General features: G+C 40.3%; 1 protein-coding gene across 1 annotated transcript in view; it reads left to right on the top strand.

Moving 5' to 3' along the window:
* The first annotated feature begins 6,868 nt into the window (after positions 1-6,868).
* Positions 6,869-26,147, top strand: part of LOC116975668 (armadillo repeat-containing protein 8-like) — a 36,760-nt gene continuing 17,481 nt past the window's right edge. Inside the window, exons 1-3 of the mRNA XM_033024994.1 lie at positions 6,869-7,323; positions 8,756-8,851; positions 25,934-26,016. Of these exons, the coding sequence (XP_032880885.1) occupies positions 7,144-7,323; positions 8,756-8,851; positions 25,934-26,016 (359 nt within the window). The 5' untranslated portion in view covers positions 6,869-7,143. The remainder of the gene's footprint in view (positions 7,324-8,755; positions 8,852-25,933; positions 26,017-26,147) is intronic.

Genomic DNA, 26,147 nt, shown 5'->3' with positions numbered 1-26,147 from the left:
TTCCCGGCCTATCAACTCCGCATACCCCCAACTGCGCCAGTGCGACTAGGGAGGGAGAGGGAGGGGGTAGAGAGGGAGAGGGAGAGGGTGAGTGGGGTAGAGAGAGGGGGATGAGGGTAGAGAGGGAGAGGGAGGGGAGTAGAGATTGATGGGTAGGGGGGGGCGTGCGGCATCACATGGGAGAACTGGTCCATGAACACAATACTCCACCACTCACACATAGGTCCCAATACTCACCACTCCAGCACAGAGGGGGCAGAGAGAGAGTGCGGGGCAGAGAGAGAGTGCGGGGCAGAGAGGAGAGAGATGGTAGGCAGGCAGAGAGAAAGGGCAGAGAGGGGAGAGAGAGAGAGGGCAGGGAGGGGAGAGAGAGAGAGGTCAGGGAGGGGAGAGAGAGAGAGGAGAGAAAGGGCAAAGAGAGAGAGGGCAGTGAGAGAGAGGGGAGAGACAGAGAGGAGGCAGAGAGAGAGGAAGCAGAGAGAGAGAGAGAGGACAGCAAAAGTGAGGCCTCTGTTGAGGACAGATCGTTTCATATCCAATGTGAAGACCAATGTACTAAACGCCTACGAATCCAATCTACCTGTGACACCACTTTCGAGGAACTATGCACTTGCACTCTTAGATCCCTCTGCTCTACAACACTCCCCAGAGCCCTGCCATTCACTGTGAAAGTCTCTCCCAGGTTATGACTTCCCAACACCTCTTACTCATCGACATTAAGCTCCGTAAACCATTGCTCAGCCCCCTTACCATATAATAACCATATAACAATTACAGCACGGAAACAGGCCATCTCGGCCCTACAAGTCCGTGCCGAACAATTATTTTCCCTTAGTCCCACCTGCCTGCACTCATACCATAACCCTCCATTCCCTTCTCATCCATATGCCTATCCAATTTATTTTTAAATGATACCAACGAACCTGCCTCCACCACTTCCACTGGAAGCTCATTCCACACCGCTACCACTCTCTGAGTAAAGAAGTTCCCCCTCATGTTACCCCTAAACTTCTGTCCCTTAATTCTGAAGTCATGTCCTCTTGTTTGAATCTTCCCTATTCTCAAAGGGAAAAGCTTGTCCACATCAACTCTGTCTATCCCTCTCATCATTTTAAAGACCTCTATCAAGTCCCCTCTTAACCTTCTGCGCTCCAGAGAATAAAGACCTAACTTATTCAACCTTTCTCTGTAACTTATTTGTTGAAACCCAGGCAACATTCTAGTAAATCTCCTCTGTACTCTCTCTATTCTGTTGACATCCTTCCAATAATTGGGCGACCAAAATTGTACACCATACTCCAGATTTGGTCTCACCAATGTCTTGTACAATTTTAACATTACATCCCAGCTTCTATACTATCAGATCAAGTTCTTGTGGTACACAGGCACACATACTCACACACTCACACACTCACACGCACACACACACACACACACACACACACACACACACACACACACACACACACACACACACACACACACACACACACACACACACACACACACACACACACACACACACACACACACACACACACACACACACACACACACACACTTCTGTCTTTTGAACAAATACAGGGATAGTTATTTGTTTGTCTTGAGTTCAACAATTGATGGTCTCTTTATTCCATAATATTCCACATACCTTCAAGACTAATTTATCCTACAACAGAGGACTGTCCTTTGTTTGATAGATACAGGGCGCTCCATTATGTTTGGGACAAAGACCCATCATTTATTTATTTGCCTCTGTACACCACAATTTGACATATGTTATAGAAAAAAATCACATGTGGTTAAAGTGCACATTGTCACATTTTAATAAAGGCCATTTTTATACATTTTTCACCATGTAGAAATTACAGCAGTGTTCATACATAGTCCCCCGTTTCATGGCACCATAATGTTTGGGACACAGAAATGTCATGTAATTGAAAGTAGTCATGTTTAGTATTTTGTAGCATATCCTTTGCATGCAATGACTGTTTGAAGTCTGCGATTCATGGACATCACCAGTTGCTGGGTGTCTTCTCTGGTGATTCTCTGCCAGGCCTGTATTGCAGCCATCTTTAGCTTATGCTTGTTTTGGGGGCTAGTCCCCTTCAGTTTTCCCTTCAGCATATAAAAGGGGTTCAGCAAATCAATTGGGTTTAGATCGGTTGATTGACTTGGCCACTCAAGAATTAATCATTTTTTAAGCTTTGAAAAACTCCTTTGTTGCTTTAGCAGTAGGTTTGGGATCATTGTCTTGCTGTAGAATGAACCGTCGGCCAATGAGTTTTGAGACATTTGTTTGAACTTGAGCAGATAGGATGTGTCAAGCAGAAGGGGGCGCTGCACTGCTAACAGCTTCTGCCTGCAGCCTGTCTGTTTTTTATACCTTTTTAAAAAAAATAAGTTTGTCTAAATAGTTTGTTTGGGAGATTTATTTCGTGTTTTATGTGGGGGAGGGTGGAGAGGTAAGGGGGACACCGCTTCCAAGTCACTTCCTGGCGTGGATGCGACTATTTCTCCGAGTCGCATCCTCGCCCCCCCCTCCTCGAGGCCTACCAACTGGATCGGAGCGTCCTTTCCTACCTGAGACCGGGGACTGGACCAGAGCTTTGGCAGTGGCGGCGCGGCGCTGGATTCACTGCGGAGCGGGCGATACCTACCTGGATCGCCGTTTGAAGCTCCGGAGCGTTGAGCCCACTGCTCCAACATCGCAGAGCTGTGGTTCGCGGAGCTCTCAGCGCGGGGTCCCCGGGGCCCTTTGTCGAGGGCCGCCAGCGTGAATCTCAGCCCGGGCACGTCGGGAGCCGATGACTCCGGTGGGTAGCGGCCTATTCGGAGGTCCAGGCCATTGAGGTTGGCCTCCCGTTCCGACGTCGGAGTTCCTTCATCCCGGCGAGTGGGCCTGAGCGGCTGCGGAGGCCTCTGGAGGCCCTGACCACCGGTGAACATCAGGAACATCGAGGAAGATGACTGACTTTGGTGCCTTCCCTCACAGTGGGAAACTTTTTGATTCAGCTGTGTGGGGATGTTTTATGTTGGACTCTATTGTGTGTTGTGTTCTTTATTTTATTGTATGACTGTATGCATAAACAAATTTCAGACCTCGGTCTGACAATAAAGTGCCATCGTCTCGTATCGTATACACTTCAGAATTCATTATGCTGCTACCATCAGCAGTTGATCATCAATGAAGATAAGTGAAGATACCTTCAGCAGCCATACATCCCCAGGCCATAACACCCCACACAGTGTTTCGCAGATGATATGGTATGATTGGGATCTTGGGCAGTTCCTTCTCTCCTCCATACTTTGCTCTTGCCATCACTCTGATATAAGTTAATCTTCGTCTCATCTGTCCACAAGACCTTTTTCCAGAAATGTGGTTGATCTTTTAAGTACTTCTTGGCAAACTGTAACCTGGCTATCCTATTTTTGCGGCTAACCAGTAGTTTGCATCTTGCAGTGTAGCCTCTGTATTTCTGTTTATGAAGTCTTCTGAGGACAGTGGTTATTGACAAATCCACACCTGACTCCTGAAGATTGTTTCTGATCTGTCGGACAGTATGGCGCCCTGAAATGGGGGGGGACTATATATAAACACAGCTGTAATTTCTACATGGTGAAACCAAAATGCATAGAATGACCCTTTAATAAAATATGACAATGTGTACTTTAACCACATGTGATTTTTTAAATTACTAATCTCAAATTGTGGAGTAGAGAGGCAAATAAACAAGTGACAGGTCTTTGTCCCGAACATTATGGAGGGCACTGTCGCTTCCCTCTATTTGCACTGCCTGTTGACATTCTTCTATAATAGTTCCTGTCGTGTACACGAAGGTACATTTGACTGTAGGTACATCCTCATAGTCTTTACTGGGAGTGTTGCATTGCAGGGAACGTTGCCATAATTCCTTGTGCGTCTCAAATTATCATATTGTCCTGCATATAAAAATGAAGGAAACATGCTAACAGAATTACGCCCACGTGGCCTGGTCTATTTTTACTTTATTTCACTAATCTGCACTTGTTTCCATTCCTTCTGTTTGCACCACAAAAAGATTGACAATATTCAATCTCGCGATCTGCATTTTAAATCTTGGAATTATTAGTAAATTAGAATTAGTTTTACAGGAACTCGTATCGGCAGAACACACTCCACATATTTGTAAATTATGTTTTGTGTGTATTTGGCAACATATGGAGTTTTATTTGATGAATGAATTCCCCAAAGCTTTTATTGGATATTTATACAGAAGTATGAATCTAGATTTGTAGTTAGTATGACAGTAAATGGACCAATTAAATAGCTGGGAGAGAGAGTAACTGATAAAAATTAATCCATCATTATGCAAACAATCATCTCCCAAGCTTAGTTTAGTTGAACACACAGTAGTTTTAATTATACTGTATCTTGGCTTTACCTCTTGAAAGATATTATCAATCTATTAGACAATAGGTGCAGGAGTAGGCCATTCGGCCCTTCGAGCAACTCAATGTGACATCCCCTATCAGTACCCCTATTGCTGCATTGGGAGCTGCAAACTTTCAAGTTAAATATATATTAATGCAAATTATATTAGACACTTTAAGCTGCTTGTTTTAACTTGGTTTAAGTTAGCCGTTATCCCAGATGTTGGCAGGTGAAATAGTATGATTTTCTGCTCATTGTCATATTTAGACAAACTAGAAATAATTCCATTGACGTAAAAGAATGCACAGTCAATTCTTTTATCGTATCACATCTTCTCTCAGACTTTTCAAACACATTGTTACTAGAACTGTAGGCAGATATGGACTATGAAAACTAGAAAATTGTCATGGGGTGTGCCAATGCAACGGAGAGAAAATTTTTCCTTTTAAGGATTATGTAAAATTGCTGAGGTTCATTTCTCTCTGTTTGTTAACAAAAATAACAATTTAGCAATATTACAAATGTCATTAAAACACATAATTGCGTTAGGGTATCATAGAAACATAGAAAATAGGTGCAGGAAGAGGCCATTCGGCCCTTCGAGCCAGCACCGCCATTCATTGTGATCATGGCTGATCATCCTCTATCAATAATCCGTGCCTGCCTTCTCCCCATATCCCCTAACTCCACTAGCCCCTAGCCTCTAGGACTGTGGCTCCCGGTTCTGGACTCACCCAACATTGGGAACATTTTTCCTGCATCTCGCTTGTCCAGTCCTTTTATAATTGTATATGTTTCTATAAGAGCCCCCCTCACCCTTCTAAACTCCAGTGAATACAAGCCTAGTCTTTTCAATCTTTCCTCATATGACAGTCCCGCCATCCCAGGGATCAATCTGGTGAACCTACGCTGCACTGCCTCAATCACAAGGATGTCCTTCCTCATATACTTTATCATGAATTTTGTTCTAGATTGCAGAGTTCTGAGATGCAGATGGTTCTGGGTGTCCCTAATATGTGTCACAATAAACTATATACTAGTAACTAGGAATGTTATTGTTAATTGAATACAAAGGTTATGTTTCATTTTATAGGACATTGGTGAGATCATATCTGTATTGTTCAATGTACTGGATTCCTTGTTTTAAAGATTGATGTAAATGCATTGGGAGCACCTGAGAAGGCTTAGTGGACTGATGTGTATTGTCAAATGAAGATAGGTTGGAAAGACCAGGTTTGTATCTGTGAGTTAAGAAGGAGAAAGGACTTCATTGAAAAGTATAAAATCCTGAGGTTTTCTGACCAAGTGAATGTGAGAGGACAGATTTTAAAACTAAGGTTACTAGTTAAAAATAAGGTTCAGTGATTTATGATGGGAGATGAAGCAAATATTATTCTGAAATTTGTGAGTCTATCAAAGTATCTTTCTCAAAAGAGAGTCCAAATAGAATCTAATAAAGGTAGATACTTGGATACAAATTGGTGAGAGTTTGATGGAGTAGGTGGGGATGGGAAGTTGAAGTTACAATCAGAATAGCCTTGTCTTAACGAATGGGTAGGCAGACTTGAGGGGCTGAAAAACCACTAATCCTATTTCATAATGTTTTGTATATAATGATGTACCACACAATTTGTTTTGCCATGGACATTCTGTACTTTCATTTAACCTTAAACAAATTAAAATATTATGCAAAGGGCAGCGTGTTTGTAGTTTCTATGTAAATACAATGCAGCTCAGCATTCAGGCATGAGATTTTTCAGCGGATTTTGAAATTCGGTTTAAGAACTGTTTCATTTGAAAAACAAAAGCATTCAAGAGTCTGTGTCATAGACACTACAATATTCTTTTTTTTACCCGATTCAATCAGGTAAAATGTGTTAATGTAAGGTATAATTGAAAAAAATTACAGTATAAATTAAGGGTAAACGGGCAGGAAAACAGTGTAATTTCAAGGTACAATTATCAAAACATTTCTGCATAAAGGGGGTGCTGCCCCCTTTTACCCCCGCCAGGGGGTGTTGCCCCTTGGAACCCTACCAAGGGACAATGCCCCCCCTGCACCCCCAACCCTCTTCTTCTTTTCTCATTTCTTTCCTGTCTCATGCCTGGCATTTCAAAACTGCTCTCTGGACTTGCACAAGTCAAGTTCAAGTCACAGGATTGACAACATAAGTCTGGGATACCCAGTGCCAGTACATATTTCTGTAACAACACTTCAGGATTCTTTTGTGGTGTCTAATTTTTGCAAAAAAATGCTGCCGATTGGAGAGCTGTAAAAATCCCTGCAAAATCATGACCTTACACATTGGGCCTGAGAAGCAGTGAATCCATATAAAGTTGCATAATGTTACTGAGGACAGTTTATTGTAATATCAAATGTGGCATATTGTAGAAATACATTTATAAATTATAATTCTTCGTATTCAAGCTTGTCATATTGCAGAACTTTTTGTGGGTTCAGTTAATGGAATTACAATGATTACGTGAGTTTACTTGAAACAATATAGGAAATACTGTTGAGAATACTATTCATTTGAGTGAACCACTGCATTGTGTATTGGCGATGTTGATTTACAGGCATATTGCTAGAGGGCAGACCACTGAAACTCCTGATTCCCTTTGATCCTTTGGGCCTTATGCCTATGTTTAGGAAATTAGAATATTGTTTGTGTCGCTTGATTAACCTTGCATAATTGCTTTTGATTCAGACGCTCCCATGCCTGGTTAGGATGTGCAGTAAAGAGAGACTGCTGGAGGAACGGGTGGAAGGTGCTGAAACCTTGGCATACTTGATAGAACCTGATGTGGAGCTACAGAGGATTGCCAGCATCACAGATCATCTTATTGCAATGCTTGCTGATTATTTCAAGTATCCTAGTTCAGTCAGCGCAATCACAGATATCAAAAGGGTAAGTTTCCTAACTTTAGTTACAACGCATGTACGCTTTTGGACAAACTTTTGCTATAATTGAGGTATATCAATGGATATATTAATTTTATGTGCGACGCGGTGTTGAGGCGGTTGAGTTGCTGCCTTACAGCGCTATCGGCGCCGGAAACCCGGGTTCGATCCCGACCACGGGTGCTGTCTGTACTTAGTTTGTACGTTCTCCCCGTCACCATGTGGGTTTTCTTCAAGATCTTCGGTTTCCTCCCACGCTCCAAAGACGTACAGGTTTGCAGGTGAATTGGCTTGGTATAAATATAAATTGTCTCCAGTGTGTGTTGGATAGTGTTAATGTGCAGGGATCGCTGGTTGGTGCGGATTCGGTGGACCGAAGGGCCTGTTTCTGCGTTGTATCTCTAAACTAAACTAAAAGGTGATTCACTTTATTGTGTTGAAGTTTCTAACCTCAAACCAGAGCCTGTGGAAAATTAACTTTTATTTTGTATTTTAGTCTCTTTTGTTTTTAGTCTTATGTTCATCCAAATGAACTGGAAGATAAAAGCCTGTGAATTTATTGTTCAGCTTTAATGTCAAACTTTGTCTCCAGGATAGGGGTTGATTTTCCTCCTTTTTTCAAAAGGTGGAGCCCTCCACTTTAAAGATAATAAATCCCTTAACAATCGCAGAGGGCTGGCAAATCTTCAGCAAAATCAGTTGTTTGATTCATTTGTAACTTGCATTCATGAAGCAAAAGATCATACTATTACATCTTTATAGCTGCCATTTATTTAATTAAATTAGTTTACCGTGTTACCTGCAATAATGATAGTGAGGTTGGCTTTTAGTTTATGTATAGTAACTTATATGTAGTTATTACTTCTATAGACACTAGAAACTGCTGATGTTGAAAAACACACAAAGGGCTGGAGAAACTCAGCAGCTCAGGCAGCATCTTGGGATACCTCTGGCTTTACTTCTTTTGTCTTATTTGACACCCTTTTATCTCCTTTTTACCTCTAGCCTTTGTCATGACCCCATCTGCAATTAAACCTCCCTCACCTGTATCCATCTATTATTTGCCAAGTTTTGTCTCCCTCCCACCTCTTTCCCCCCCCAGTCTAAAAGAGAGTCCTGACCCGATACGTCATTCCCCCCCGCTGATCCTGCCTAAAACGCTGAAATCCTCCAGCACTTTTTGTTGCCAATACTTCTGTTTAATTTGAAAACCAATTTTTCTAAAATGGTTGAGACCTCTAACTTCTATGAAGAATTAAAATGCTGAATAGTCATCTCATTTTAGTATTCACGTTGTTCAGTATTCAATCTTAATATTAGTATATTTGTCAAATATAAATTAACACAGCTCACAATTTATCTCCCAACGGCTGAGTAATTCATTATACGGATGTTCAAAGGCAGTTGTACATTATTTCTTATTTTCTAATTTTCTTCAGCTTGACCACGACCTCAAACATGCTCACGAACTCCGGCAAGCTGCATTCAAGTTGTACGCCTCCCTTGGAGCGAATGACGAAGACATCCGGAAGAAGGTGAGTCTAGGAGAGGGGCGTCCCCCGGTCCTGGCAACCAACAGGCAGGGAGTGACGTCAACCTGACAACAAGGTGAAGAGAATTAACAGTGACTTTGCGAAAGAGCATAATCAGATCTGAAGAATGAATGGGATTGAGACTCGTTTGTCTAGAGAAATGAGTTGTGACATGTTCATGTTGGAATGACAAGTACTGGTGTTTCTTGTGTTGAACCTGCACCAGATCCTTAAGTTACCTTCTTTGCATGAGTTCGTAACAGTAGTAACAAAATGAGCACTGTGAAGTATAGTGTATAGTACTGACTCACATAATGCAGTAGTTCTGTAATGCAGTTATATAAATGCTTGCCTACCTACCTGCTGCAAACCGGAAGTACTCAGCTTCTGTTTTTCTGTATCACTTTTAATTTGTGGCCTGCCGATGTGTTCATTTGTGTTGCTGATGTGCAAGTTTAATTGTAAATAAAGCTTTGTGCAATGACAGTGCTGGTAGCTTGTTTTCTGAATCTACAGTAAAGCAAAACACGATTTCCAGGGCACTTTTGAATAACAGCATTTAAAATATATATATTTTGTTCTTACACAGTGAATGATGCCTGTAAAATGGCAATTTGTCTTTGGCTTATCCTAAAAAAGGTAGTACTGTGTTCTGCATGCAAATATACCCTTTTGAGAATCAACAGTGTTGGAAACTGTACATACTTCCATATTGCTCTTGTAATGTGACTGAAGTCTCATTCTTCCTATCCCTTTGCTGCAGTAATGTGGCATCAATGTTTTCATGTATAATTAGAGTGACAACCTCATTAAAATAATGATGTGGATTTTGAATAGAGCCTGTCCACATGGATTTCTCCAAGCAATCTTTAGCTCATAAAGTGTGGGGGGAACCTGAATGATTGTTAAAATCACTTCATTTCTTGTTTCGTTTTAAGTTTAAAATGGCAAAGCATTTTCACCATAACATTACAAGTTTCCAATCAAGGGTGCTATCCTTGGAGCAATGGAATGAGGGATTGGGTGGGGTAAACTTGATTTTCAATATCTGATTTTTGCATTTGTGCTGTCCTCCATGTTGTAGGCATTGTATTTTTCATGTGGTTGTGAATAACTTTAGCATTATTCACCTTTATTTCAGAATGGACACTCGAAATGCCTCATTCTAATGTGGTTTTCAGTGTGGGATTATGCTAAGTGCCAATTTCAATGTAACTGGGCAGAAGGTTGGTTGCTGAGGGTAGGTGAAAGAAAATTCAGAAAGACATTACCTTTAAAAGGTTTTTTTTTAATCCACATTAGATAGCTCTCCCAATTGTGGAGAAATCAATGTTCTGCTTAGAATACGCAATGACGATTTTCATGAAATTAGTGCAAAAGGATTTGAATTAACTGTGGAACTAAGAAACACAGGCAGAGGCTATTTAGTCATTTCTACAGAAAAAAATATGTTTAATAGTCCCACTTCCCTTTTGTGTGGCCATGCAAATATTTCCTTTTTTAAAGGTTACAGTTTTCTTTTGAAAGGTACGATTGAATCTCTTGCACATTTTCAGGCTTGTATTCCAGATAATAAACCACTTCCTTTTGCTTCTGTGAAGTACCCTTTGGGTCCTTTGCTGGAAAATAAACCTGTTCACTAATCCTTTGGCAGCTGAATGCAATTTCTCCTCATCTACCCTTTCAAAGCCAATTATTTTGAACACCTTTTTCAAATTTACCCATGTCTTAAGGGGTGATTTTTAGTTTCACATACAAATGAAGCCTTTTATTCCAGCACCTTTCTGATGAATCAACATTGCACCCCTGTAAAGCATTGGCAGTTTTTCTAAATCTGCTATGTTAATTGGTTGCAAAATGTCCACTCAACCCACTATCTCTAACACTATCACTGACTTCATCACTTCCAGCTCCCTGCCCTCCCAAGCCTCCAACCTCATCGTTCCCCAACCTAACATGGCCCGCTTTTACCTTCTCCCCAAAATCTACAAACCTGACTGTCCTGGCAAACCCATTGTTTCTGCCTGTGCGTGCCCCACCGAACTTATTTCCACATACCACGACTCCATCCTGGTTAAATTTCTCCCTACCTATGTTCAAGACACCTCACATACTCTTCGTCTCCTCCATGACTTCCGTTCTCTAGGCCCCCATTCCCTCATCTTCACCATGGATGTCCAGTCAGTCTACAACTCCATCCCCCACCAGGAGGATCTTAAAGCCCTCTGTTTCTTCCTCGACTGCAGAACCAACCAATCCCCATCTACTGATACTCTCCTCCGCCTAGCGGAGCTGGTCCTTACCCTTAACAACCTTTCGTTTAACTCCTCCCATTTCCTCCAAATCCAAGGTGTAGCTATGGGCCCAAGCTAACCTATTTGTAGGGTACGTCGAACACTCTTTGTTCGAGGCATACCATGGCCCTATCCCCAAACTCTACCTCCGCTACATCGACGACTGCATTGGTGTTACCTCCTGCACCCATACAGAACTCACTGACTTCATCCATTTCACCACTAATTTCCATCCAACACTCAAATACACCTGGACCATTTCCGACATCTCTCTACTGTTTCTAGACCTCACTATCCCCATCGCAGGTGACAAACTACTGACCGACACCTACTACAAACCCACTGACTCCCATGGCTATCTGGACTACACTTCTTCCCACCCTGCTTCCTGTAAGGACTCCATCCCGTACTCCCAATTCTTCCATTGACGCCGCTTCTGCACCCAGGATGAGGTGTTCCACACTAGGGCATCGGAGATGTCCTCATTCTTTAGGGAATGGGGATTCCCCTCTTCTACTATAGATGAGGTTCTCACCAGGGTCTAATTCTATACCCCGTAACTCTGCTCTCACTCCCCACCCCCCCACTCGTAACAAGGACAGAGTCCCCCTTGTCCTCACCTTCCACCCTACCAGCCGTCACATACAACATATAATCCTCCGACATTTACGCCAGCTCCAACGGGACCCCACCACTGGCCACATCTTCCCATCTCCTCCCCTTTTGGCTTCCCGCAGAGACTGCTCCCTCTGTAACTCCCTGGTCAATTCGTCCCTTCCCACCCTTCCCACCCCCTCCCCTGGTACTTTCCCTTGCAACCGCAGGGAATACTACACTTGTCGCTTTACCTCCCCCCTTGACTCCATCCGACCCAAGCAGTCTTTCCGGGTGCAGCAGAGGTTCACTTGCATCTCCTCCAAACTCATCTATTGCATCTGCTGCTCTAGATGTCAGCTGCTCTACATCAGTGAGACCAAACTTAGGCTTGATGATCGCTTCGCCCAACACCTCCGCTCGGTTCGCAATAACCAACCTGATCTCCTGGTAGCTCAGCACTTCAACTCCCCTTCCCCCTCCGATTCCGAATCTGACCTTTCTGTCCTGGGCCTCCTCCGTGGCCAGAATGAGGCCCACCGTAAATTGGAGGAGCAGCACCTAATTTTTCGCTTGTGTAGTTTGCGCACCAGCGGTATGAACATTGACTTCTCCAATTTTAGGTAGTCCTTGGTTTCTCCTTCTTTCCCTTCCCCTTCCCAGCTCTCCCACAGCCCACTGTCTCCGCCTCTTCCTTCCTTCTGTCCGCTCCCCCCCACCCCCACGTCAGTCTGAAGAAGGGTCTCGACCCGAAACGTCGTCTATTTCCTTCACTCCATAGATGCTGCCTTACCCGCTGAGTTTCTCCAGCATTTTTGTCTACACTCAAGTTTAATTAGTGCTTTTATAAACTTCTAGATTTCATTTGTACATTGCTTCCAATTGAAAATTCCTGTTTGACCTCTAAATGTTCTCAACCAGGACAACCACCTCCAGTGAGTGGCTGAAGTCCAGGTACTCTCATTTCTCTCTCAATTTTACTGTCAAGAATGTGTTTCATTTTAATTCTCCTTTTTCATCGAAATAAAATGAATAATTTCACAGGCGTGAATTAAATTTAGTGTGCCCTATTGCCAGTTATCTATGTCCTCATTTCTGTTACTCTTTTTCTTCTCCAATCCCCAAATTCCCACTTTAAGGCACTCCCCAATTTTGTCTCGTCTGTTACCTTTAAAATGATAAATTATCCACTCAATTCCATTTTCTAAATATATATTAGGAAGACTTTTGAATGTTGATTCAAGCACCGGACCAGTATGAAAAGCAGCTATTCATTTGTTTTTGCTTTGTGCCTATTATGCCCCATTTACAGTTGCATAGTAATAATACTCATGGCGTGATCATATCTATCCAATACTTTAAAAATATTTTAGTTACACTGAGTGTAGTTTCGCCAATATTTTTCTCTAGAACCAGAATGCATCTCTTTGATTGCCGCTCATTGATCAAGTACTGTTTTATCTGACAATCTTTGGCTTCCCCGCGACCAGGCCAAGTCCCCTTTCAATTTACCAGAATTAGCCCCCCTCTAGTTAAGGATTTTCACGGCTGTTTTTAACCTTGACCTCTTTCATAACTTTTCTAAACTTAGAGGAGACTATATCAAGACCTTTAATGTGGAATTCCTCAATTAATTTACCCCAATGAGAATAATCACATCTTCTAATTTATTTGCAGATAATTGAAACCCCTCTTTTCTTTTACATTTCTGGTAAATTTCTGCACCTTCTGTAATCTACATATTAATTTCCTTTAATTGTGATGAATGAATTAGACACATTATTCCAATCATGCCCAACTCGTGGTTTATAATCATTTAAGAAAGCCTCTAGGATGCATTTTCTGGTGGTCCAATTTACAAAGGTAGGAAAAAACATTGCCTGGGTATATTTGTACCAGCAATCAAAGGATAATAACTTAGTTTTGATATTTTAGTATGAGAGACTGGACAACTACTCGTATGCAAATATTTTTCAGTGCAATGAATCCCTAAATGTTCCCAAATAGCTTTTGAACACTGCCTATCCAAATCGGTGATAGCAGTTCCAAAAATCAATTGATTAAACATTTAAAGAACCTCTTTCCTATATTGAATGTGAATCTCTACTGAAACATGCATTCTGAAAACGCCACTACATTTAGGGTCATTTATAAGTGCTCATTTTTCCGTTCTTGGTGTACAAGCTGTTGGTAATAATTTACATTTGACCATAGTTCAGACTCCTTTGTTAGTTCAGTGGAAAAATAATACAATGAGCTCATATACAGTATTAATGTAGCAAATTTGTTGTAGTTGAATTGTACATTTTTAGGCCGCCTACGATTCTGGACTATATGCATGAATATGGACCACATTCACTTATTTCCATATGTTATTTTATATTGATCCATTCCATTATTCAGTTGAACCAAGAGGCAGTTATTCCATTGTGTATGTTATAGATTGAGAAATGAAGATGTATTTTCATAGCAAACTGTTTCTCAAGTCCAACTACCTCATTGAAGATTTCTATAGAATTTAAGACGTGTGCCTTCAGCCTTTTGAACAGTGTTGTGTGCCTGCTAAATGGAGAGTAGTTGTAAAACTGAGCCCTCAGTTAGTTTGTCTTATTGTCCCAGCTTAGATATTATGCCTAGCACACTACCGAAATACGCACCAAAATGAGTATATTCAAGATAAATTCAGTCGGTTGATTTCACACAACATTTTGTGCATTATGGAAGTTGATCAGACATTTGAATACTCTATGTAACTATGTAACAGATACAGGATCTTTGGAGAACATTGCACAGTTTAATGATGTACTCCCAAATACCTGGGTATTTGGAGCCAAGAAATGCACTCTTGCACCATACATGTGTAGCTGCATACTTCTCGGGTCACTTATATCTCATACCCATTGCTGTCCAGTTACATTGCTCTAAAATATGAGGTGCCATTTGCTGTTATTCATGAATGATCAGTATGGATTTGCACATGCCTGTTATTCATGCATGATTAACCATTTGTGATATTCTCAGTCAAAGAAATCTGTCATACTAAATTATAATTTATGAATTGTAAAGGGATGGATGAAGGTATAAAGTGTCCACTATCTGGGGCTATTGAAGCTTAATTTTGAAATGGACATAAAACCTTTCTGCTTGTTAGTTATAATTGCCAGGAGGTGAGAGATCTTTTACCTTGGGCCTGTTTATCACTGCTGGTAAATGGAGAGCTATTTTTCTCCAGGTCTCCAATCAGATATTTACTGCATGCAGTGATCTTTACCATCAAGAATTGTTTAAAATGAATTCCCACCCCCTTATTCAAAATTCTTAGTGAAAATGTCCAGTTAAATGCACGTAAGATCGTCAGAATTAAATCAATTGCTGTTATGATAAAGTACAAAGATTCTTTTAGTTTGGATGGTGAAAACCTTCTGTAGCTTGACATTGCATATCTCTCTGGCCTTTCATCCCCACTCAGAACTGCTGTTTGGAATGGTATTTTGTTGATTATTTCCTTAATTGGATCTACAGCTTTATATGATTATAGCCATTCCATTTTATTTATGTTTCTATAAAGACGGCCTTAATTTTTGCTGTGCTGTAAATTCAGAGGAACTCCCTTTGCTTCTTTGCACATGCTGGGTTTCTTTTGTATTTTCGAGAGCAGCTGCAGCAAATCGTGTCTGAGCTTTCAGTTCAGGCTGTCGCATGCTGCATCGGGTACACAATGGTAGCAATGGGAAACCTCCGGGACTCCTTTGTATCGTATTTTACTCTAAAGTGTTACTTGTGAAAATTGTCTGCTTTACATAATTTTACTCCTTTTAACGAATGAGACACAAGAAGAGATTAAGATGTCTGGAATTAATATATTCACTAGGGAGTGCACTATTCCGAAGATTTCCTGAATAAATAAATATTTCAACTACAGTATGGATTCTTGATCATGATGAGTATCAAAACAATAACCACAAAGCTGAAATACTTTATCAATAACTCATTTCAGTAACAACAAAAATTTAACATTACTTTTTTTTTGTATTTTTGGGGTTTTAATGTTCATACCCTTACAAGGAAGTAAATGTTGGAAATGCTCAGCCAAACATCGGTGAAGTAAGAAGCTGACGTAACATTTCAGGGCAGTATCATCATCTGAACTGATGTCCAGAGCAAACCTGGACTGGGACTATTGAACGCAACAGTTTCTCAGAGTTAATTAATGTACAGTTGCAGTGACGGTTGGTTACAACTATTGCAATCATTCACTTCCTCGTTTAGCATTGAAAATCTCACACCAGTTCAATGTAAATCAAAGCAACAGCAAAATACAAGTGTATGTCATAATTGGTGTTCTGGGTATGAAAGTTAATACTTTAAATTTTTTTTAAAGTTTCACTAGTCTATTTGTCTCCAGGGATACTTTGAAATTTTCTAAAATAAAATAGTTTAGATTTAAGGGATGACCACATATTACATACTGTGGATACAATACATTATAGATGGACTTCCCACTAATAACTATGAATACATAATAATAATAATAAATTTTATTTAATGGGCGCCTTTCATACAAAATCTCAAGGACACCTTACATAGTAATCGGAATAAAAACATATAATCGGAGTAAAACAAGTAATTAAAGACATCACAATGACACAAATTAAAAACAGAATTCAATCCAAAAACAGAAAATCAAAAACACAGTGTGAAGAGAGAGCAGCGGCAACCAAATCGTGCCAGCGTCCACTCTCTCTTCACGGCAGCCATCTTGGACACAGACCTACAAGACTACAGTTAGACAGAAAAAATCATCCCCCCACAGTGGATAGCACTGTGGAGGAAGGCACAATGTCCAGTCCCCACCCCATGTTCACCCCAAAGTCAGGCCTATTGGGGCCACCGCAGTTGCCTCTACGGAGGCCCGATGTCCCTGGCCGTTCTCACCGGGTGGTCTTGACCCGGCGTCGGGAGAGTCCTTTCGGCGGCTGGGCCACTTGGAACGGCCGCTTCTTGGTTGGAGCCCGCGGCTGCCGAAGCCGACAAGGCCGCGCCGGTTTGGCGCTCCCAGGCTCCCGATGAAAAAGTCGGCGCCCGCTCTCCTCACTGCCGCCTTGCCGCCTCTACGCACGCCGCCTCTCCGCACGCCGTCTCTCCGCTCCGCAAACCCGCAGCCCGGAGATGTTGCTCACGGCGGTCCAGCTCGCCAGAGCTCCAGCGCGGCGACCCAGGCAAGGCATCGCCCGCTCCGCTCCGCTCCGCTCCAGCGCTCCAGCGCTCCAATGCAGTGCCGCCACGCAGGCCGAGGTGCTGGGTGGTTCCCGCCAAGAAACGGCGCTCCAAGCCCACTGGTAGGCCACGACGACGGGTCGACGGGCAGCCCGGAAAAAAGGCTGCCACACCGACCAGGTAGGGACCTATAAATAAAGTAACACCTACCCCCCCACATTAAAAGACCATATCCCCTACAAACAAAAAATACATGATTTTTTTATGCTTTTAAAATCACTGTAGTTAATTTAATTATTTATTGATATTCTCAATAAACTTAACATGGTTTATGATGAATATATGAATCCAAAATCAACTAACGTGGCAAATTATTTCAGGATGTTTTCATAAGAAATATGTATTGGAATTTTGTGTGAGCAGTCTTATGCTTGCTTGAGAAAATGGTAAAAATACATTACATTTATTTTAGAGATGGCCTATGGTAATTTGAGAAGCTATGGGTCATAGGTAAATTGCTGTTGTCATCAATAACAACCATGGCTGAACCATTAGCATTCTTGCCGTTAAGCCAGAGGTTTGTTGTTTCAAGTCCCTGTTCCAGAATCATAAGCTGAAAACTCAAGGTTGATTCTCTAGTGCAAGTGCTTCTTAAACTATTTCAGTGTCATTCACCCTTGAGTCTTTATCACAACATTTCATTCACCCTCCATCAAATGTTCTGATGTTTTTTTGGTAATTTTCATCTTGTGTATAATTTTATATATAATTTATTTTGCCACTTGAGCAAAAAACATAAATTAACTAATTTCTTAAGTGTTTATTTAATTCAACTTGTTGAACATCCTAAAAATATGTGAAGAAAACTAGGAGTGAAAAAAAAAGTTTAATTACCACTGGAGTTGGAAAATCATTCTATTAGAATGATACAAAACCATTCCAATGTCTAAACACTGGGCTTCAGCCTAATCCTACCCTTTTTGGCTTTGATTACTGCATTGTTTCTTGGAAAACTAGCTCAAAATACCATGGTCTTCCCTAAAAGGTCATATTACAGTAAATTTGGGAAATATCCTGCTATTTTGAAATTAGAAAACCATAGGTAGAGAGAAAAACATCAAATTTCCAGCTCCACTGCCATTAAAAAACAATAAGAGCTCACTAACCACTTTAATGGCAATGCCTTTTTTACGTATAGAAAAAAAAATATCTGAATAAATTAAGTCATTCGCCCTTCATTCACTCCTCTAGTTTCAATCACCCCAAAATAATTTCATTCGCGCTTGGGTGAACCATTCACCAGTTTAAGAAGCACTGCTCTAGTGCAATGGTGAGGAATTTCTGTATTGATAGAGGAGCTGAGTTTCAAATGAGATGTTAAATAGAGCTGCCATCTGCTCTCTCTGTTTAGACCAAGAGCCAACACACTATAATCTCAATGTTTTGAAGTACAGAAATTAAAAATCAAAAAGATAATACGTGTTCTACATCATTAAATATTTATAACCTTTATTCAGAATATCCGCCAATAGGATTGTTGGGCTATTGACCATTGAGTAACAGGACGTTTATTACTATCAATTCCTTAACTATAAATGTAATGATATATATAATATTGTAAACACACGCGCACACGCACACACACGTCAAGATTATGCTTTTCTACACAGGGTTAACCATCCTTTTAAGAAGCATTCATTTACCAATCTGAATTTTTTTTAATTTACCGTGGGTCTGATTTTCTTTTTGTCTGCTGTACTCTCATTAACCACTAAAACTGGGATATTTATTTGTCCTCATAGTCAACTTTAATAGTATTCTTTGTCCTTCCGAATGTTAAGGCACCTCAAATTATTTTGTACATAATTGAATCACTACAAATATTTACGCCGCCCTGAACTTTGGGTGTCAGTACTAGTATATTTCAGGGCTGTCATGTGGCCATCCACTTCCCAGTACTGGTACATTTTACGACACCCGCTACCCATATGCTCTTCATTCCTCAAGTTCCCATGGAGTACAGCAAAGGGCCAGATGCTCATTGAGCTTTCTCTGCGTTTATTTGTAGATTTAGAGGCGGCCCAGTGGTGCAGTAGAGCTGCTGCCACACAGCGCCAGAGACCTAGGTTCGAACTTGACTACGGGTGCTGTCTGTGCAGAGTTTGCACGTTCTCCCTGTGACCAGGTGGGTTTTCTCCGTGTGCTCTGGTTTCCTCCCACATTCCATGGACGTGCAGGTTTGTAGGTTATTTGGCTTCTGTTGATAGCCCCTGGTATGTAGGTTGCAAAACTGGGATAACATGCAACCAATGTACATGTGATCGATGATTGGCATGGACTCGATGGGTCAAAGGGCCTCTTTCCTTGCTGTATCTCTAAACAAAACTAAATTATATTGGAGGACATCCATTTGATTGGAGATTTTTGGGTATGGGGAAGAAAATGAAAACTAAGACTTTATTATGCTTTGCTGCATGTTTTATTATTTATAATTTTGTTTTGGTTGCTTTGTTTTGGAAATTTCATTTTTAATAGTTTGCAAATGTTTTTGAATGTTTGACATTCAGAAACATTGTAAAGAAAATTGACCATTTTGACAGCCAGCAAAGCCCCATCCCTGACATGGCTCACTGTCAGAAGGTCCAGAAGAATTGTATGAGTGCTTGCTCTGACCCATCACACCACTCCTTTTGAGGTCTTGCTGCCACTCAGCTCCTGGACCAACTTGGCAAATGGGATTGGCTTTCTGGATTTGGCTAAGGTAAGTATGGAGAATAGTAAACAGGGGTTAAGAGTCAAGTCAAGAGTGTCTTATTGTCATATGTCCCGGATGGGACAATGATATTCTTACTTGCTGCAGTACAACAGAATATGTGAATATGTAAACATTGTACATAACTAGGGAAGAGAAAAAAAAGAAAAAGTTCAATCAATAACAAATATAGTGCAATAATAATATATTTTGCAGAGAACTATGACAGCAGAGCAAGATTAACAATAGAAAACAATTATTGTAACATAGACACAAGTGACGTATATGCATCATTAAAATAATCCTTTGATTGTATTTAAATGAGTTGCAGTTCCGTCGTATTTCCTCTGTTGGAGCTCCAAAAATTAGCTATTGATTAGAGCTATTTTTTGATGGTTCTAATTCGCCAGATTTTGGCCACTGGTCCCATTTTCATTTACACAGGGCTGAGAAATCCAGCATCATGTCAACCATTTGAACTCCCAATTCAAAATGGCAGCCTAATGAAACATGGCAGGATTATTGGAGTTGATTCCAATGGACGTGGACAAATGCATGTCACTGTGCATATTAAAGATCACTCGTCATTGTTCAAATAATTACACAGCTCTACCTGTTTGCAAAACATTCTTTTTACAGCAAATGCCACTAAATTTCTATGCAGTGTTGCATCTTGCTGTGCATGGCATACCTTTTTGATATGCCAATGTCCAGTTTTTGGCAATTCTTTCAGAAAAATGATTGAATACAAAATGATTTGGTTATGGAGAGCACAATAAATCAACAGAAAATTACAAAATTGCTCAGTAGTCTATTCTCAGTTCAGTAAGAAATGGTTCTCTTGAAATAACCTTAGTTCAATAATAAGAAATAGTTCTGTCTTATCTTGTTATGTACGGCATCCTCCACTAAAAACTTTCACATTTAGCACAACGGATTGTTTATTTCAGGAAACTATTGGTGATTATTAGCCGTTTGTATTGGCAGATTTAAAGTTGGTCGTTGCAGTATTTGATTACTTTGTCGGTGCAGGTGCCTTTACTTGGCTGTCAAGTACACACACGATGATGATGCTTGATTCATAAAATATAATTAATACAAATACCACTTCTACACAATAATCCCAGCAGCTGCAATTTTGTGCCCTGCTTATGTTTGGGTTATTTCAACGATTGTTCACTGAGAAACTATCTAATGTTTGTGAGCTGAGGGACAAATAAAATCATCTCCAGGTCTGTAGGGCTCATAATAATTCTCTCCTGCTGCACATCATAATGTGAGAATAACACACAAAGCTGGAATCACAGGCAGCAGCTCTGGATGCATTTTGTGTGCCTATCTTTGGTTTAAACCAGCATCTGCAGTTCCTTCCTACACATAATGTGAGAATGAGTTCTGCTTTGAGTGGAGGGTGTTTTAAAGTTACAGTTATATTGCCACTATGCCAGCGGTGTAAGACAATTTCACTTTCGATCAAAGCTAATGTTGTAATTAAACCCAGTCAGTATGCAGGCTGACTGGAGCAAATCAGTCTTAGATTTTTTTTGGGAGAGGAAATACTTGAGTCATATCTGGCCCTGGTTATTGATAGATTGTGGAACTTCCTAGCAGTAGTCATCATATAAAAGAAGCATAAGGATTGTAACACCATTTTTATATCACTGCTATATTTTATTAGCTCTTGCATATAATAGACAAATTGCACTTTCATGAGCATGGTAGCATTAAGTGTTGAAAGCTGTTTGCCACTACAAAATATGGAGGATTTCTAATAATCACATGTACACACACTTTTCGGTGAAGATATGCAGTTTGCACTTTCTGTCTGTCTTCATATTGAAATCTGAGATATCCACCAAAGTTTTTAATATTTGAGTCAATTTGCCGCAGAACGTGAGCTCATTTAGATGTAGATTAATGCGGCCTTTCCTCACTCATCATGACTCCAGACAATTTTGAAAAGGAGAAACACGCAAACAAAAACTTACCTTCCAATTTATCTAGCGAGAAAACAGTGCATTGTGCGAATTTGTTAAGAGTATTCTCCTACAGCTATTGTTGTCATTCTTCAGCACATTTAGCACTATAATTTTCTGTCATTCTCGTTTCCATTGAACTGAATTTCTAGTTATAATGAAATTGATTGTTTAAGGGTGTTAATTTAATGTTGAAATTAGATAAATTAAAATACAACTGATGGAAATTAGAACTAAAAATAGCTTGAACTATGGAAATACTGTGAGTCTCAAGCATTTGAAGAGACATTTTAACCTTTAAGATGTAGACATGTTAACGTATGTTTCTTTGAGCACTGAAAAAACGTGTATATTTAGAAAGACTATAAAGACTATTAGTTACTAAAAAATAACTCTTAAAATTTAAACAAAAAACAATGCTAATGATAAAATTTGTGCATAACTACAAATCTAACCAACAACTTGATGAATCCATATTTGTTATAATTTATGGATTTTCATTCAGCTTTTCAGGGATGTACATATTACTAAATATGAAGTTTGCTTTTGCACTTTTTCTGCTATGTCCATAAAATCTTTTCAAGTGGTGGTACTATTTGAGTTGAAACTGGTACTTTTATTGAAAGGAATAGAATCAAGTGCCCCATGCCTGACAAATCATTTGATACGATCATGGTTGATTATTTCCTTCAATGCCAAGGGCCTGCACTAACCCCATATCCCTTGATTTTGTCAAGGATACCTCTGAGGATTGGGTTTAATCTGTTCTACCTAAGAATCAAAAATTTCCAGTGATTCTCATCACTCCTCTGCATAACAGGGGCCTGTCCTGAAAGATACAACATGCAAAGTTTAGCAACAAACACTGCTGAATACATCCTGCAATTAATTAATTCTCTTTTTAAAATCACATGGTGGAAGAAATATTTGGGGGTAAAATACTGCTGCCTTGGTTTAAAATGATAGACTAGCCTTGTGATTGTTTTTCGACTGGCAAACCAGAGGTCAATGCTTGATAAATAGTAATTTTTTTTGTTAAGATACACAGCGCTGGAGTACCTCGGAGGGTCAGGCAGCTTCTCTGGAGAACTTGGAGAGGTGATATTTTCGGTTGGGATCCTTTTTAAGACTGATTGTCACACAGAGTTGATTCACAGTTTGAAGAAGGGTCGCAACCAGAAACATCACCTATCTATGTTCTCCAGAGATGATGCCTAACCTGCAGAGATGCTCCGGCACTTTTTGCCTTTTTGTACACCTGCACCTGCAGTTCCTTGTTTCTCCATTCTCTGTGAATTTAAATTTGGCTTGTGGCTGAGCTAGCTCCAGCAAAGAACCATGAAAGCTGCGGGGTTATTGTAAAAACCCAGTGCTTCTCTAATCCCATTCAAGGAATGGATTCTGCTTCCACCTGTTGTTAATGGTTAGATGGTTGATCCGTAACTTTATCCTTATCTTTATACTCAAGATTCCAATCGTATTGAAAAGAAAATTCTATTTGAAGTCTTGATTGGGAATGGAGTGTGGAGGGCTTGCGAGAATTGTCCTGAGACAATGTATTGAAAGCTGATGTGCTGCCAATTTCTGGAAAGAGATGTTGGAGATTGTAATGAGATGGTGAAATCCAGGTGTCAGTGTCTCTGATTCTCAAGAGATGGGCAGTATTGGAAATTGTATTCCTAAATGGGAATTCACATTTTTGTGCTGAACTTAGAATAAGAAAAAATTGTTATATTTTGAGAAGGATAATTGATAAATTAGATAATATTAGACAAGTTATATAAAATCTTAATTTCAGGATTTAATTTTGCCTCTTTAAAAAAAAAAAAAAAAAAAAATAAAGTATTTGTTTCCTCAGGATCTCCATGTGATGGATTTGACATTGAGTTATGCAAGAGATGTTGGGGCAGGTGAAGTAAGCTTTCAGCATGGTTTTGCAGGACGTAGGAACAGAAGGGGCTATAGATGGTAGATGCTCCCAGCTAAAGCACAGGCAGCATGTGTGAAGTGATGTTAATTGGGGATGTGGGGGGAGCATTGGATGAAAAGAGTTGTTGAAGGGTTGTAGAGTCTGGACTTGTGGAGGATAGGATCAGGAAAGTTCATGCAGTGAGTTAAATGCAAATTATTTTAAAAATTTCAAGATGTGGTTGTGCTGCCAGGTCAGTATAGGCCACTGTGCACATGGGTAACAATGAATCAGACAGACACAAAATGCTGGTGTAACTCAGTGGGACAGGCAGCATCTCTGGCGAGAAGGAATAAGTGACGTTTTGGGTCGAGACCCTTCTTCAGACTGAGAGTCTGAAGTCTCAGTCTGAAGAAGGGTCTCGATCCGAAAACTCATCCATTCTTTCTATCCAGAGATGCTGCCTGTCCTGATGAGTTACTCCAGCATTTTGTGTCTATCTTCGGTGTGAACCAGCATCTGCAGTTCCTTCCCACACAACGATTCAGGCAGGTCAGGAGAGGGGGCAGAGTTATGCATCTCAAATAGCATGTGCTGAGAAAGCTGTGGAATAATTGAGAGAATAACTCAGCTCACACATCAAGATTACACAGAATCTGGCTTTTTGTAAACCTGGGATGGATTTTGTGAACCTGGGTTAGAAGGATGAGAGTGGATCTTATAGAAACATATAAAATTCTTAAGGGATTGAACACGCTGGATGCAGGAAACATGTTCCTGATGCTGGGGGAGTCCAGAACCAGGGGCCACAGTTTAAGAATAAGGGGTAGGCCATTTACAACTGAGATGAGGAAAAGCTTTTTCACATAGAGAGTTGTGAATTTGTGGAATTCTCTGCCTCATAAGGTAGTGGAGGCTGTGGAGGCCGATTCACTGGATGCATTCAAAAGAGATTTAGATAGAGCTCTTACGGCTAGCGGAATCAAGGGGTAAGGGGAGAAAGCTGGAACGGGTTTTGGATGATCAGACATTATCATATTGAATGGCGGTGCTGGCTTGAAGGGCCGTATGGCCTACTCCTGCACCCATTTTCTATGTAAGGTTGCCTAACGTTTGTAACTTAACTAGTGCGACACGGTGGCGCAGCGGTAGAGTTGCTGCCTTACAGCGAATGCAGCATCGGAGTTCGATCCCGACTATGGGTGGTGTCTGTACGGAGTTTGTACATTCTCCCTGCGACCTGCGTGGGTTTTCTCCGAGATCTTCGGTTTCCTCCCACATGCCAAAGACATACAGGTTTGTAGGTTAATTGGCTTGGTAAATGTAAAAATTGTCCCTAGTGTGTGTAGGATAGTGTTAATGTGCGGGGATCGCTGGTCGATGCGGACTCGGTGGGTCGAAGTGCCTGTTTTCGTGCTGTATCTCTAAACTAAACTAACCTAAAAACTTTGCAAGTCACCCAATAATTCTATCTTTATTTGATTGTTTTGTGAGTCCACCCCTCCCCAGGTACAAAAGGGTTTGCAGAAAGGTGTTTTAATCCAGAGATGCTTCACTTTGATCTCATTTTGAGAATAAATATGTTGGTTATGAAATCAAAAATACTATAATTTTTTTAATCCATTTTTAAATCATTTCCTTGAGCTGTTATAAAAAGGATTTGCAATAAATTGCTAATCAGAATAATGCAATCTCTACTTTGTTTATCAAATGACCAAACCCAGGAGCAGGCAATGTTGTCATTGCACGAGAGCCTCTCACAAACACAGATCATTGTAAAAACAGCTACTGCTGCTGATGAAGAAAAATCATGTCTTGACTTTTGGGTGCCGAAAGATTTAAGTCAAGTCAAGTCAAGAGAATTTATTGTCATGTGTCCCAGATAGGACAATGAAATTCTTGCTTTGCTTCGGCACAACAGAATATAGTAGGCATGAATACAGAACATATCAATGTGTTCATATACCATCACTCATTTGTGATCTTTTAAATGGAGAGCAAAACTTTAGGGTGGTGCAGAAAATAATGTTGCAATCGATGGTCCCAAGTGATGTTAAACACAATAAAATGGACCCCAACGTGTGGTTAAAGGATTGGCACAGATTACCTCTTTTCTTTTTCTTCTTTAGGCCATGTGAGTTTCTGTTATCAATGTATAAAATGAAATAATTTCATCTATTGATGAAAACACTTGGAATAATTTTGGTCACTTTTTGCTTAACCACAATTACAATAATTTAACTTCTAGTAAAGTACAATGGCTAAATTTAATTTTGCCTCAGTGGATTTCTCCAGTCACATATCCTGTTGGTTATTTATGTTGCTATTAACTTTTTGTTCTAGATAATTGAGACTGAGAATATGATGGACCGAATTGTGACTGGCTTAGCTGAGTCTAGTATCAAAGTGCGGTTAGCTGCTGTCAGGTATGGAATATTGAAACTCACCTGTCCAAAAGTTTAAATGCATCATTAGATACTGAACTTTTAATAATCAACCTATGATAATGTGGATGAATGATAAACGTGGAATTAATTTAAAAACAAAAACAAATTTG

The sequence above is a fragment of the Amblyraja radiata genome, chromosome 7, assembly GCF_010909765.2.
Source record: "Amblyraja radiata isolate CabotCenter1 chromosome 7, sAmbRad1.1.pri, whole genome shotgun sequence".
Classification (NCBI taxonomy): domain Eukaryota; kingdom Metazoa; phylum Chordata; class Chondrichthyes; order Rajiformes; family Rajidae; genus Amblyraja; species Amblyraja radiata.
Note: the sequence above shows the minus strand (reverse complement) of the source record. Positions and strands in the feature narration are given on the sequence as shown.